Source organism: Microchirus variegatus (assembly GCF_963457635.1).
Source record: "Microchirus variegatus genome assembly, chromosome: 9".
NCBI classification, from domain to species: Eukaryota; Metazoa; Chordata; class Actinopteri; order Pleuronectiformes; family Soleidae; genus Microchirus; species Microchirus variegatus.
Genome location: NC_139810.1, coordinates 18,701,014 through 18,715,120, shown reverse-complemented (window position 1 = coordinate 18,715,120; position 14,107 = coordinate 18,701,014). Strand labels below are relative to the sequence as shown.

Genomic DNA, 14,107 nt, shown 5'->3' with positions numbered 1-14,107 from the left:
AATGTGGAAGTTATCATCTGTGTGTCTCTGCCAAATGTGCTTTCTGCTCCCGCTAAGGGAGATGAATAGGCGTAGTAAACAAACCTCCTGCTCTTCCAGACTTGAGCCAAGGCTGCTGCACAGCACCCATTCAGTGAGCCAACGGGAGATCCTGCACACGCCACGTCGCTGAGCCTCTCAAGCTTCCCTATTCACCTCTCAATCGACAAGCACCATGACCTCCGAGCTGGAGAGCAGCCTGACCTCAATGGACTGGCTTCCCCAGCTGAGCATGAGGGCGGCCATCCAGAAGGCAGACGCGGGACACCTCCACAGCCACCACCATGGACACCACCACCACCACCACGGTCACCATCATGGCCAAGGGCTGGGCAAGAAAATTGTTCATCTGGATCCGGGAACGACGCTAGATCAGGAGGAAGCTGCGCAGCACAGAGACGGTAAACCGCCATACAGCTATGCCAGTCTCATCACCTTCGCCATCAATGGCTCACCACGCAAACGGATGACCCTAAGTGAGATCTACCAGTGGATCTGTGACAATTTCCCCTACTACCGGGAGGCAGGCAGCGGCTGGAAGGTGAGTCCATAGATGAACTCTGTGTTTTATGGTGTTGCTCTTTATGTGTGTTCTATGACAGCTGCTCAGTTGGATCTGGTTTCCAGAATGTCAAAATACTGAGTTTCCTACTATTAACAGATCTTACTTTTTGTGTTAGGAAAGCGTTCAAAGTACACAATACTGAGTCTACAGTCTCTCTCTTGTTGAACGTGTTCTGACCTCCAGTTTTGAAGCAGGAAGCTCATAAAAAGTAAATTGAAATAACTATACAAAGGTGAATGCTACTACTTTAGTATTTAATTGTACTCGTGTTCATATTCTCATGTTGAAGTGAGCACAGGGCCTCATTTACACTACCATTCAAAAGTTTGGGGTCACCTATACCATTTTTTTGTGTTTCACATGGAAACTCAGACTTTTATTCATCAAAAGAGTTGCAAAACGAATATAAAATATAGTCAAGTCATTGACAAGATTAAAATAATTTTACTCTTCAAACTTTGCTTTTGTCAAAGAACCAGCAAAAATGTTTTCAGCTGTGCTAACATCATTGCACAAGGGTTTTCAAGGGTTTTCTAATCATCCAATAGCCTTATAACGCGATAAGCAAACACAATGTACCATTAGAACACTGGAAAGATGGTTGCTGGAAATGGGCCTCTATACACCTATGTACATATTCCATTAAAAACCAGACGTTTGCAGCTAGAATAGTCGTTTACCACATTACAGAGTGTTATATTCATTTAAAAAAAAAAAAAAAAGCGATTTTCCTACAAAAATAAGGACATTTCTAAGTGACCCCAAACTTTTGAATAGTAATGTACATACACACAAAAGAAGGCGTACGCCACTTTCTACACATTTATAAAAAAAACAAACTTGGCGGGAAACGTGTGGTAATTCACAGAAACTCTGACCAATGCGTACGCACGGGAGAGAGGTTAAAACTGTGGAACAAATACACAATATCTGTTATTGCAAAATACAATTAATGGTGTAATTATTAGATGGTATGAGACACATTCTCTGAGATAATGAGGTAAACGGGAGGCTAGATGAGGGACAACACTTCTCATTGCTTCAACTGATCGGCGATTCACCGTCCGTCGACCGCTTTATCCTCCACACGAGGAGCTGACATAGGGCGAGGTACAGCCTGAAGAGGTTGCCGGTCCATCACAGGGCCACACAGAGACAAACATCCATTCACGGTCATTATAGAGCATCTAATTAACCTCTGGAAACCAGAGAACCTGGAGAAAACACACACAGAGAACATGCAAACTCCATGCAGAAAGTTGCTACCGTGTTGTGAACCCGAGTCTTGTGCTGAAAGGCAACAGTGCTAAATGATTGCATTGTGTTTCTAATGAGTTTAACCTCATTCCTGTGTTATAAAATACGTACTGAGCTGTATGCTTGTGGCTACTGGCAGACTCCCTCACATAACCCAAAGCAAGTTCCCTTGAATACCATCATATCTTTGTTGAGCAGACAGAAATGTGCACACATTCCATGTAGGGTTCACACAGACTCTAGTGCAGATTTGGAAAGTATGACCCTGGCCTTATGGTGCTTTACCTTCCTAGCCTGTAAAAAGTTGATTACAGATCCCAATCAAATCTTGAAGTTATATCATGAATACAGAAATGAAACATTACAATCCACAAACATAAATACACACATTATAAGATGAGCAGATGCTGGTTGTTTAAGACTCCGTGAAGATTGACTGGTGTAGAAAGGTGTTTTTCAGGCTAAGCTTATTGAACTGTGTCCCTTCAGCCAGATGGTCATAGTTTATATTCATGGTTCAGGACATGGTTAGGGTCAGAGGTCTCAGCATGTTTGATGATTCGTAAAGTTTTTCAACTGGTTGACCTAGAATTTTTGAACAGGTTTTTTTTTTTTTAATTTGATGACATTTGTACCATGTGGTATTACAGTACTGTGCCACAGAGGTATAAAACAATAGGACTTGTTTACTTGCCCTAAATGACCTAAGGCGTCAGAGGAAATAGATCCTTTGTGCAGAGACCACTTCAAATATGGTCTTTCCATGACAACAGCTGACCAATAATGACACCCAAGTATTCACAGGATAGTACCTGTGAATAAGTTATTTATAACTTGTTGAAATCTAAACCAAAATTTGATGAGAAGAAATCATATTTTATACGAGATTCAAATATTCCAAACCCAACTCTGTTGCTTGCAAATGTGGAAAAATCTGATCCTGCTGTACCTTGGAAGAGCACAGAAACCTTTTAGTGAACCAGGAATGATTGGCAGGTGTATTCCGTCTCATTCAGATGACATTATTAAATCCTTATGTAAATGCTGCTATGCAAATTCTGGCTAATATGAGCAGAAAGGTGGCTGGCTGTGTTATTGGATACAAATGAATAGATCCCTATGGATGTGTCTTGGGGATTCTCTACCTTATTAGTGAAGAAGGGGATGCATACAGTCCTTTCACTGACACATTGAAAGGCTGTCTCCAAACCATCACCCTATTCATCTCTCTGAGAGCGGCAACATTTTTCTTCTTCTCTCATTATTTCTCACTCTTTCACTCTCCAACTTTGTCTGCAAAGCACTTGCACTCCAACCACCACCACCACCACCACCTCTTCATCTCTCCTTCACTCCTTTGGCCACTCACTCCTCTCTTCCTTTTCTCCTTTGCACAAACCTGTGTTTGTTCCCAGTCTGTAATCTTCAATACACCATTCCCTCAGCAGAGATGCATGCCATAAATGGAGACAAAAAGGTTATGATACAAGCCAGGTTGTGTTGGCTGAGCTTCGTACCTGCATGTGGGATTCAATCATTCAGTTTTCTGAGACAATGGGGGGTTATTTAGACGATTCCGTCTTTCTTTCACTTCCGCTCATTTCTGCTTTCCTTCAGGTTCGGTTTGGGTGCCAGGGTTAGTGTCCCATAATCACACCTTTATATTCAGCCATTTGTGTGTGTCACTGCGTTCAAGTAGCGTCGTAAAGCGCTCCACTAATGGCATTGTGGTTTTTGTGTTTACACGTTCAGATACTTGTTATCAGTGCAGGGAGTTAATTGCGAGATGCATCATGCCATGTTTTCTTGCCTCCTCCTTCAGGTTCATGCTGCTAATTTATCCACAAATCTTCATCTGACTTTCTGTCTTTGCTTCCATTGATTAAATTTAATATTGGCAGGCACATTTGCAAGGACCTGGGGAAGTGCACTGTTGACTGTGAAGGATTTTGGATAAGCACACTTATTTTAATTGGCTTGATGTGATGTCGGATGCTTTGTAAACTAGGATCCATTGCCCCCACTGGGCCATGTTTTTGAACTAAAATGAATACAAAATATGTTTGTATTTGTCAGTGTGACAGTATTTGACAAAATCGAATTGTTAGACTTGTGAAAAACTCCAGGCTCTAACATACTCCTCCAGTAAGTTTGTCTCTTCCTTTTATACTGAGGCGGTTATCTGTCAAGTCATTACAGGACAGTACAGTATTCAACAGATCTGTGGAGAAGAAGGATTTCCCGACCACTGACCTGTTTATGAACTGGAACAAAGTGGGTTCTAGTTAAAGCATCCACCGGTCACATTATCTGCACATGCACCTATTCACCAGTATGTATTCACCAGTATTCACAACCAGTATGAGTACTTATATTCTTATGCTTGTCAAAACCGGGTACCAAGACAATGAATAATGTCATTATTACAGTAAAAAATGAAAGTTATATTTAAGTTATAGTTTCAATAAATAGTTAAACTCATACAACATGTGTATGTAATGCTCAAACATGTCATGAATTAACCTGGCAAAATAGACCTTTTCCACAGCAGATGTTTGTCCACGTGAAATAGTAGGACAAACAAGTTTTACCACTAACATTAATTAATTAGTTAGTTCATTAAAGGTGCCATATGTAAGAATGTGGCCAAAAACGGTTACTACATTCAAATTCAAAATACCAAGGTCTTTTAGGTTTAGTTTTCTGACGTAACTGGCAACCCGTGGTTGCTCGGCAACTGAGACTCTACTGACTGCAATGATTGGTAGACGGCGGTAGGTGGCGCCACATGCCAAAACATGATTTCAAAACACAAACATGATTTGCAGTCTGCAAATTATATTTTTATTGCGAATATTTTGGCTGTACTGTTGTTGTTAGTAAGTTCAGTTTGTTATATGAACATTATTCCTGTGTCTCTGTGACATATTAGGAGGATTTTATGGCCAGTTGCTTTAGATTTATTACATAATGCACCTTTAATCTGCTCATAATAAATACTTGACACTTTAACCTGTAGAAGCAGTTTGTATGCATGTTTCCCATATTTTCTGGATGTGTGGATGTAATTTTACTGTATGTTCATAGCAGCAAACAAGTAATCTAATAGTGGCCTACGGTTTCTGCACAGTACTGTACTTTTTTAATTTTCTCTGTTTATGTCCAATGGTTCGGTAACAAACATATTCAGTGTTATATTCTGTCTCTTCATCTTCCTTAACACATGACTGCTTTCACTAGTCGTCTTAAGTGCTACAGGATGTATTATGGATTCATTGTAGGTTTACATTTTGATTTAGTTTCACACCAAACCTGAGCAAGGAAGAGGAGAACATCACAATAATCCTCCCCATTATAGCGCTGTTCAGGGCTGCAGCCTCTGCAGAGGTGCAGGTGCTTAGCGCCAGGGCAAACCTGGTGCACGTTGAGCAGCTGTGGCAGACTGTGTGGCCGCAGGATAAGTAGCAGTACGTTGAAAAAAAATGCTGATATTTCAGCCCGGCTTTCACATTTGGGTCGACTTATGTTCGTACTGTATGTTCGAGAAGTATTTATCCCCCATAACAGACCAAGTTTGCCATTTACTTTCACTCCAGCTGTGTCTCCTTCGCTCTCTGTGTGTGTGTGTGTGCGTGCGTGCGTGCGTGTGTGTGTGTGTGTGTGTGCGTGCCTGTTTGAAGCCAAGCCAACATGAGAGAGAGTGGAGGAGCGAGAACAGCGAAATGCTCTACAGACACACACCAAACTAAAATAAAACATGTGCTGCTCCTAATGAATACCAGGGGAAACGCTGAGCCCCTTGATACCAAGGATTGTGTGAAATTTTTTGCAGCAGCACAGCGGTGCACTGCTGCTGAATGAATGTAGGGGGCACACGGTGGTAAATGGTAAATAGTTTGTATTCACGTCGTCTTGACGTGCACGTTCACTCACGCATTGGCTCATTCAATGTGTCTATTTGCAGCAAGGAAGGACACATTGCCATGTAGACAAACGGAGCCAAGAATCAAACCCACAACCTTACAGTTGAAAGCCACCATCACCATTGTCGTTGTATTAGAGTTGTTTTGGAATACGAGTAAATGCACCTAGAATTGGACCAATACTTGATACTGGACTAGACCTCAGCTTCCTGACCCGACCAACACAGTGGACTTGGTTTATACCAGTTTATGGACCTCGTATAAGTGTGGACCTCGTCTTCCAATTGTAAAACAAACGAAATGCACTATTTGACCTAGGGCTGCAATGGTTACTTGAGAAACTTGAGTAACTCCATCCATCCATGAGCTGACATTGGGCAATAGGCGGGGTACACACTGGACAGTTCGCCAGTCCATCGCAGGGCCACACAGAGACAAACAACCATTCACTCACACTCTCACGCCTACGGTCAATTTAGAGTGACCAATTCACTTGTGAGAACATGCAAACTCCTTGCAGAAAGCCCCTTTTTCCGAAGTTGTTCCAAATTCCTGTCTCGTGCGTTATGCGGTCTGTTCAGTACAGGGATCATTGTTCCACACGGAATGTTTTAGCAGACGCACACCGCACATCCGGATTTCAGCTGGCGCGATGTCGGAGACGGAGAGTGAAACAGCCCGTAAAAGGCAGAAAATGTCCAAAGTGTGGGACCATTCGCGCTTTAAACAAGAACCCAACATGGTGGAGTGTAACCACCACATACTACAACTGGTTGCAGCTATAGAATATTTTTATAATCGAGTATTCCACCGATTATTCCTCGAGTAATGTGATTTAAAAAGAAGAAGAAGAATTGTGCCTTTTGTGTCCTCGATTAATCGAATAATAATTAGTAGTAGAATACTCGATTACAAAAATATTCGATAGCTGCGGCCCTAATTGGACCGTACATTGACGTTGCCTGCAAACAGGCACCTGTTGAATGATATGAGCTGTCAATTTCCTCAAAAGAAAGAAAGAACAGGATTTACACTATCGAAGAAGACCTGAAACTAGTGAATGAGACCATTAACTTCTCAGGAAAATGTTTACTGATGTTATAAATCAAGTGAGAAGTAGGGTAAATTCCTCATAGGCTTCTATTCAAATTGAGTTCTTTTTGCAGCCAGTGGAGTCGCCCCTTAGTGGCCAATCTTCCTTCCTACTTTCTGGGCTTCACTTTTTAATTTAATTTCTGGATCTTGCCTGTGTACCAGCCATTACCATCTCAGGGAAAGTTATGTAAGTCTGGTTCATTCCAGTTCAGGTGATTGTTGTCAGCTGTGCTCAGTAGGACACGGGCCACAGAGATTGCCTGCCATGTTCTGCAGACATGCTTGGCTCACACGCGCACACGTCGCAAGTACACTCTTTTGAAGTGTGTTTTGTGAATGTAAGGACTCAGAGGCAAACACTCGGGCCTTCAGGAGAGACCTCGTATGTGCTTGCACTTGTTCTGCCACACATGCATGCACACACGCACGCACGCACGCACACACACCGACAGAGAGACTCCCACTCAGGTAGGCAGTGTACGTGTGCAGTCTACAGATTACACCGGGGGAGCTCAGCAGGAGAGGAGATGAGGGGGTGACTGTCAGAGAGCAGAGGAGAGTTTTACAACCCAGCACACGCACGCCGTCTGCTCTGTATGATAATGTGAGAGTGCAGGAGCGGCTGAGTTGAAACCAGGGCAGCACAGTCATACCCACTCACTGTGCACACACACACACGTATATACACAAATATACGTCAGATTCCATCGTCAGAAATCACACACACGTCCATGCACCGATTGAATGCATGTGTAGGCACGTGCACGCACACTTTGGAAATCTAGTTCGCTGTTGTAATCATGCATCTTTCCATGCTCATGAGATTTTTGGTGAAATTAATATTGAGGGCTCTTTTTCATCTGAGATGTAATAATGAGCAGTTTCCTCCAGAGCTGTGGAGGAGGTTTAAAATCTGTGACCCCCCCCCCAAAAAAAGACACAAAATTAAACCGCATACGCATGCATGAGCTATTTGTTTATGGATCTTTTTGATGCTTCCAAATGTATCTTGTGCAACATGCATGCATAGCATTTTCAAGTAGAGTGGACTAACTGTGTTGCATCAGGCTGCGTCTTTCTAGTATGTATGTATATGTGTGTGTGTGTATGTCTATCTATCTATCTATCTATCTATCTATCTATCTATCTATCTATCTATCTATCTATCTATCTATCTATCTATCTATCTATCTATCTATCTATCTATCTATCTATCTATCTATCTATCTATCTATCTATCTATCTATCTATCTATCTATCTATCTATTTATCTATCTATCTATCTATCTGTCTATAGAGAGAGAGAGATATCTATGTGAATATGCTTTTGTAGTATCTCGAAAAATAACACAATGTAAACATATTTTTATACAATTCTACTGCACCTGGTCTGAGGACATGGTTGTTTGTACATTAAAAGTTCACCGGTATCATTGGCTTGTCAACAAATGCACGTTACCGTGACTTAGGACAGTTGTAACGAACAATATCGCATACCAACTGTAGGGGGGGAGCCCAAAGTAGGAGTAAATCCCACTTAGTGTTACTTTAATGTTTAAGGTTGACTGTTTTGTCTTAAAGGACCAGTGTTACATTTAAAAAAAGGCTTATGGGTAAATGAGTGGATTTACTATCCATGGTAGCAGCCTTGCTTTGCTGAGGTCGCCATCTTGGCCTGCTCGGTTTCTAAGCAGAAGAAGAAGAACAATGTGCTTTCTGAAGGCTAACATTGTCTCCTTATGTGCTTTGGAAGGAGATGGGGAGGAGCAGAGGAGTCCTCTCTCTGTGACAGCCATATCACCAATATGGTTTTATCTCGGGAAACAGGATTCTTTGGAAATCCAATCAAGACCATTTCTTGATTTCTGTTTTCCTGATAATGACTGGAAATGGGAAACATGTTATTATTTAGAAGGGAAATAAATGTAATCTGACAGTTTTCTGTCATACAGTGCAGCTGATGTTTGTGTGCTGTGCGCCAGTAAAACGCAAAAAAAAACACAGCCTATTTAAACAAAGCAATAAATAGCTCATGCATTCTCAACAGGTGTACATTTTATGGGCCTTTTCCTTCATTTGCATAAACTACTTTTAGGTTATGAAGCAAAAAAAAAAATATGGCTGCCCTGCCCTAATAATGAAATGCTATGTTATCTTTGAGTGATCATTGTGCTCGCAGCCTCACACATCTGAGCAGCTAGAATAGACTTAGTTTAAATTGAATGGCTTAGAAATTGTCAAATGACTTTCTTAAATGAATTTTGTTAGTTTACATAATGAGGATCTGTAAAAAAAAACACATTACTTTTATAAGGCGTAGCCTTAAACTTGGCATTTCATAATCAGCAGTGCAGGAAATTGGAAGATCACGCTGCACAGCATGCTTGATGCAAACTAAGATAAGGGAATTGCTGTCATACACCAGGAGTAAAGCAGTGCTTGTTTAAAGTCCACGGTGCAGTATTTTCATGCCTATTTAAATGCTGCATATATTAGATGCATATACACTCTGCTTGTTTAGCACACAGACACATTTCACTGGTCCTTGTCCTTCTGCCCGTCCTCATCAGTTATAGACAGGTTGAATATCCTGTGCAGTCTAATGCAGTTGTTAATGGGACAGCATCAGTGCGGCGCGTCTGTGATGGACACAAAATGTGTTCTCTCGCTCTAATCGTGATTAAAAAATATAATATGCAAAAAGGTCAGATTGGGAACTGATTTACTTTCTTGGTCTCTCTCCGCTGGTCTCTAATCGTTCCTTTCACCCCAACCGGCCGAGGCAGTCTGGTCCTGCCAGAAATGTCTTCCTTAAAGGGGACATATTATACCCTATTTCTCCAAGTTAACTTAGTTGCCTGGTGTCGTAATGAACATGTCTGTGACATGCTTTGGTCAAAATACCATAAGGATGAAGCACCACAGCAGTTCAATCACCCTGCCAAAACAGCCCTGTTCAGAACACTCTGTTTAGTAGTATCTCTTTAGGTCCACCTTTAAATGACATCAGCCACAGAGGCTACTGGGAGCTAACAGCAGTTAGCATTTGGAAAAGTGATCATTTGCAGGCTCTAGCAGACACATTGCCGTCATATATAACATGTATCCACTGGACAGATAAATCCTCTGAGGCTGGAAGTTTGTGTAGAACTCTGTGCTGCACTGTGGAGCCAAGAATAGAACTTTTCGCGGACTTCTGGTTTTCTGATACCGTTGCCCTCGCCAGCACTCTGGTGTGATTTACGGACAAAGCAGAACTGTTTCAACAATTCCAGGCATTTAGTGTATTGTGATGTCCCAATGAGTGCGGAAGTCAACATCGCGCGTTTTATTTCCTGTACTTAGACTGAGGAGGACCACAGAAACATGAGTGAGTCATCTTTTTTCCCACTTTGCCTACTGATAGGGCCGCCAGAGTTCCAAATATAAAGTGGAGCTTAATCGATGAATCGATTATTAATTGATTACTAAATTAATTGACAACTATTTTGATAATCGATAATCGGTTTGAAGCTTTTTTCATTATTAAAACAAGATTTCTGATTGTTTTAGCTTCTTAAATGTGAATATTTTCTTGATTTCTTTGCTCCACATAACAAAGAAATCATTCAAACTGAATCATTTTGGTTTGTGAACAAAACAAGACTTTCGAGAACATCATAATTTTCAGGTTTGACAAACACTGATCAACGTTTTTTGACATTTTATGGACCAAACGATTCATCGATTGATCGATTACAAAAATAATCGGTAGTTGCAGCTCTAATATAAAGATTTATATTGAAAAGTTGATTTTGCATATGTCCTCTTTAAAAGTTAAATGTGTTTTTTCCACTCCACTGAGTGGTTCTTGCTGCACAAGTGCTTTCTCATGGTGTTTTCCATATATAGTGCCCTGAGATATTTGTATTGATCTGATTTGAAAGTTGAGAACTTGTAACATTGTTAAGAAAAGCGCTATATAAACTGGGATTAAATCTCAGGATTTAATACATCTAATTTTCAGGGAATATATTAATCCGTGCTCTCCAGTCGATTTCACTAAGTGTTACACCCTGGACCTTTCATTAGCCTGTTTCTCAAGCTGTTTCAGTATTGTAAAGGGTATGTAGTTATTTGTCGCGCTATAAGTTTTTATAATGCCGACATTTTGTCTTCGAAAAGAAAATGTCTTCTGTATGTTTATAGGTTTTAAAGATGAGAACAGATGTCAGAACAATATTGTTAATGGATTATTGATGTAAGTTTTTTAATCAATTTTTTTTCCCCATTGTTTTATGTCAGTGTTTTTGTCATTACAAATAGAATGTATTTGGGGTTTGGATTGCAGATTTGGCAAAGTCAAGCAACTGAATTCTGCCACATTTGGCTCTGGGAACTGGCAATGGTTATTTTTCATTATTGTATTACTTTTTAAGGACTCGGCAATTAAATGTAAGTTATGTGCATATCATTTTCTCCATTCTGCATATAATGATGGTAATTTAAATCTGTTGAGGCTCTCCCATTTTTATTTTACTGCTTGAGAAATGCAGTGGAGACCTGTATGTGTTCACCAAATGGTTTGTTGCAGTTTGTGCTGACTAACCTGATCTCTTTTGACCCCCCCCCCATGGCCTTGGGCTAGCTCCCATGTAGCCAGGCTAATTGCCTGCAAATTAGCTAGTCCTAATGTGACGTTGTAAAGGGCAGCACAGCCACCATGGCCTTTGGCTTAACGCCACGTCACAGAGCATCACCTGATTTGAACGAGCACTTGGCCATTATTCTGGCTCCAATCCTGTCCTGCCTGCTCGGTTTGGGATTTGTGACTGAGAGAATTGCAGTTCGGTGCACAGTGTCAAGTGTACTTAACATATGTGGAGGACGCCTGTCGTCATTGGCTGCTGGGAGTCATTACTTGGCCATAGCTGCGCTGCAGCTCCTGAGCTTGAAGTGATGACTTTGTGGGTGTGTGTGTGTGTGTGCGTGTGCGTGTGCGTGCAGCCGCTTTCCTGCGTCTCAGTTTATGCACCTTTTTGTCTGTATTTTGTGACTGGGAAAATGCCACAGCCGTCTAATGTGAGTGTGTTTATTCCCTTGTCCATAAGTAACACATGCAGAATGGCCACATGTACCCTGGCATTCTGGGTAAACACGTGCTGTGTGGACCCATCTGCTGTCCAGATGTGTGTATGTAGTCCTCAAGGTAACAGCCTCCCTCCTGTGCTTGTGTTAGACATACTGTATATGATATTGATTTATTGTATTTCAAATCAAACCTTGACTATATGAATATATACCTTTTTTTGTATGTGATTATAGCAAATTTATTTATGAATAGAACCTGAAAAGTAGATTCAGGTTGACGCATATATTCTTAACGAGTGAATTGAGAACATTTTCTTTACATTTTTGTACTGATGCCTGCACAAAGAAAACAAGACATAACCTGTGTCACATGAAAACATCTTTGGATATTTGAGCCAAAATGTACTGCCTAAAACATATTCTTTTTTTTCTGAAAGTTTTTCTAATTAAATCTAATTAAACTTGCATGTGAAACCCTGCTAGAGCGTTTAATTACATACTAATCACTAATAGCAGTCTCAGTATTAAATTCTTAATTAAAAGCAAGGAATTTCTCTTGCTATCTCCTTGAGGATTTGGCACCCATCCAGCAACACATTTCCCTCTCTAACCAGCCAGGCCTGTAGCACTCTCCATATGGCTAATAATAGGCTTAAGGCTGATTTCCCTAGCTCTCTGGAATGCAATAATTATACCACAGAATGAGCTTATCCTCTAGTCCCCAGGTTTGTGTGCAGTGGAGAGACACGGGCCTTTTGTGTGACCTTAAATAACATCAGGGTATCTCATAGAGAGGACATGAGAGGAATCTGTAGACGTTGTTTTGGTTCGGCAAAGTGAGACCGAGCCGATATATTAGTCAGCCGACTCATCGTCTGATTTTTGTCAGCGATTATCAGTTGGGTCCATTGAGCTTTTCAAAAATCAATATAAGACGGTGGATGTACTAAACTAACATTGATACAGCACATAAAGCTGGTGTAAGGGCCTCTTCAGATGTTGGCAGTTGAGCTTATTTATGTCCAGAACACTGTGACTGCAAAGTCTTTTTGTCCAAGACTGCAGAGCACCCGCAACCAATCTGAAAGCATAGTTTGGAGTTTGTGCAAACGCGGATGTGGACGTCCACACTATCTTTCCATCAGTTTTGGCTTGATTGACAAGCATAAGAAAGAAGGACAAATGATGCTGCGTGTGTGGCTCTAACATAGTTAAACCTCAGAAACTAATTCAATATTAATTTGTTCTCATTTACATATTTATATCATATTAAACCAAATATCAACAAATGTGCTGCTAGACCAAGATTCTAACTAAATCACCGTGTGACACTATTTGTCATTTGACATAATACGGATTAATGAGAGCACCTGCGTAACTCAATCAGCGATGTTGACATTTTAATCACAGAGTTTAGGAAGACACAAATCCGACTTTTTTAACTTAATATTCTTATTTCCAGGCTGCATTTGAGCGGGGCTTTATTATAGTTCTCAAAACTTTTGATGGTTAAATCCAGAGCTGCATGATGACCCTATATCGATCGTTATCAATCAAAGACACAGTTTTGCTCTTGCGTGAAAGTTGAAGGAACCACAAAAGTGTGGTTTTAAATGTGAAACGACTTGATCTTGTTAAAAACAGAAACATTTCACACGTCGAAGGCAAAATGTACAAAGCGATTGCATGTGTTAGTGTTTTTTAAACATGATTTCAATGTATATTAATTTAGTTCTCAAAGTCATAGGATCAAATTGCACGATGAGCTGCCTTGAGATCGGTCTAATGTTGTTATGTGTTCACACACCAAAATCGGGGTCACACACTATCTCACACTATGTTTCATCTCTAAACCACATGTAGAAATTCCACAGGAAATGACTTGGTAAACGATGGTTTAATGTTGCCTGGGTTCTTGTCTCCAGGTCAACAACTGAACGTTTCTCGTAACACTGACCTCTGCCGTGTTTGGTGATGTTTTGTCGCTCTTCCTCCTCCTTTCTCCTCTCTGGTGGACTGGTGTTGTATTCCTTTTTGTGGTTTCTGCATAACTCCTCTGTCTGACCTGGTCTTTGATTGGAGTTTTGCAGACTGTGACCGAGTCTGCGGTGCATCAACAAGCTTCCGTTATCACACCATTTTGAAGAGTTCACATTAT

The 14,107-nt window shown here is 40.9% G+C and overlaps 1 protein-coding gene across 1 annotated transcript in view; it reads left to right on the top strand.

Annotated features, from left to right (window-relative positions):
* Positions 1 to 214: 214 nt before the first annotated feature.
* Positions 215 to 14,107, top strand: part of LOC310931327 (forkhead box protein J3-like) — a gene marked incomplete at both ends in the record, with an annotated part of 54,668 nt that continues 40,775 nt past the window's right edge. Inside the window, one exon of the mRNA XM_083894456.1 lies at positions 215 to 580. Within this exon, the coding sequence (XP_083750582.1) occupies positions 215 to 580 (366 nt within the window). The remainder of the gene's footprint in view (positions 581 to 14,107) is intronic.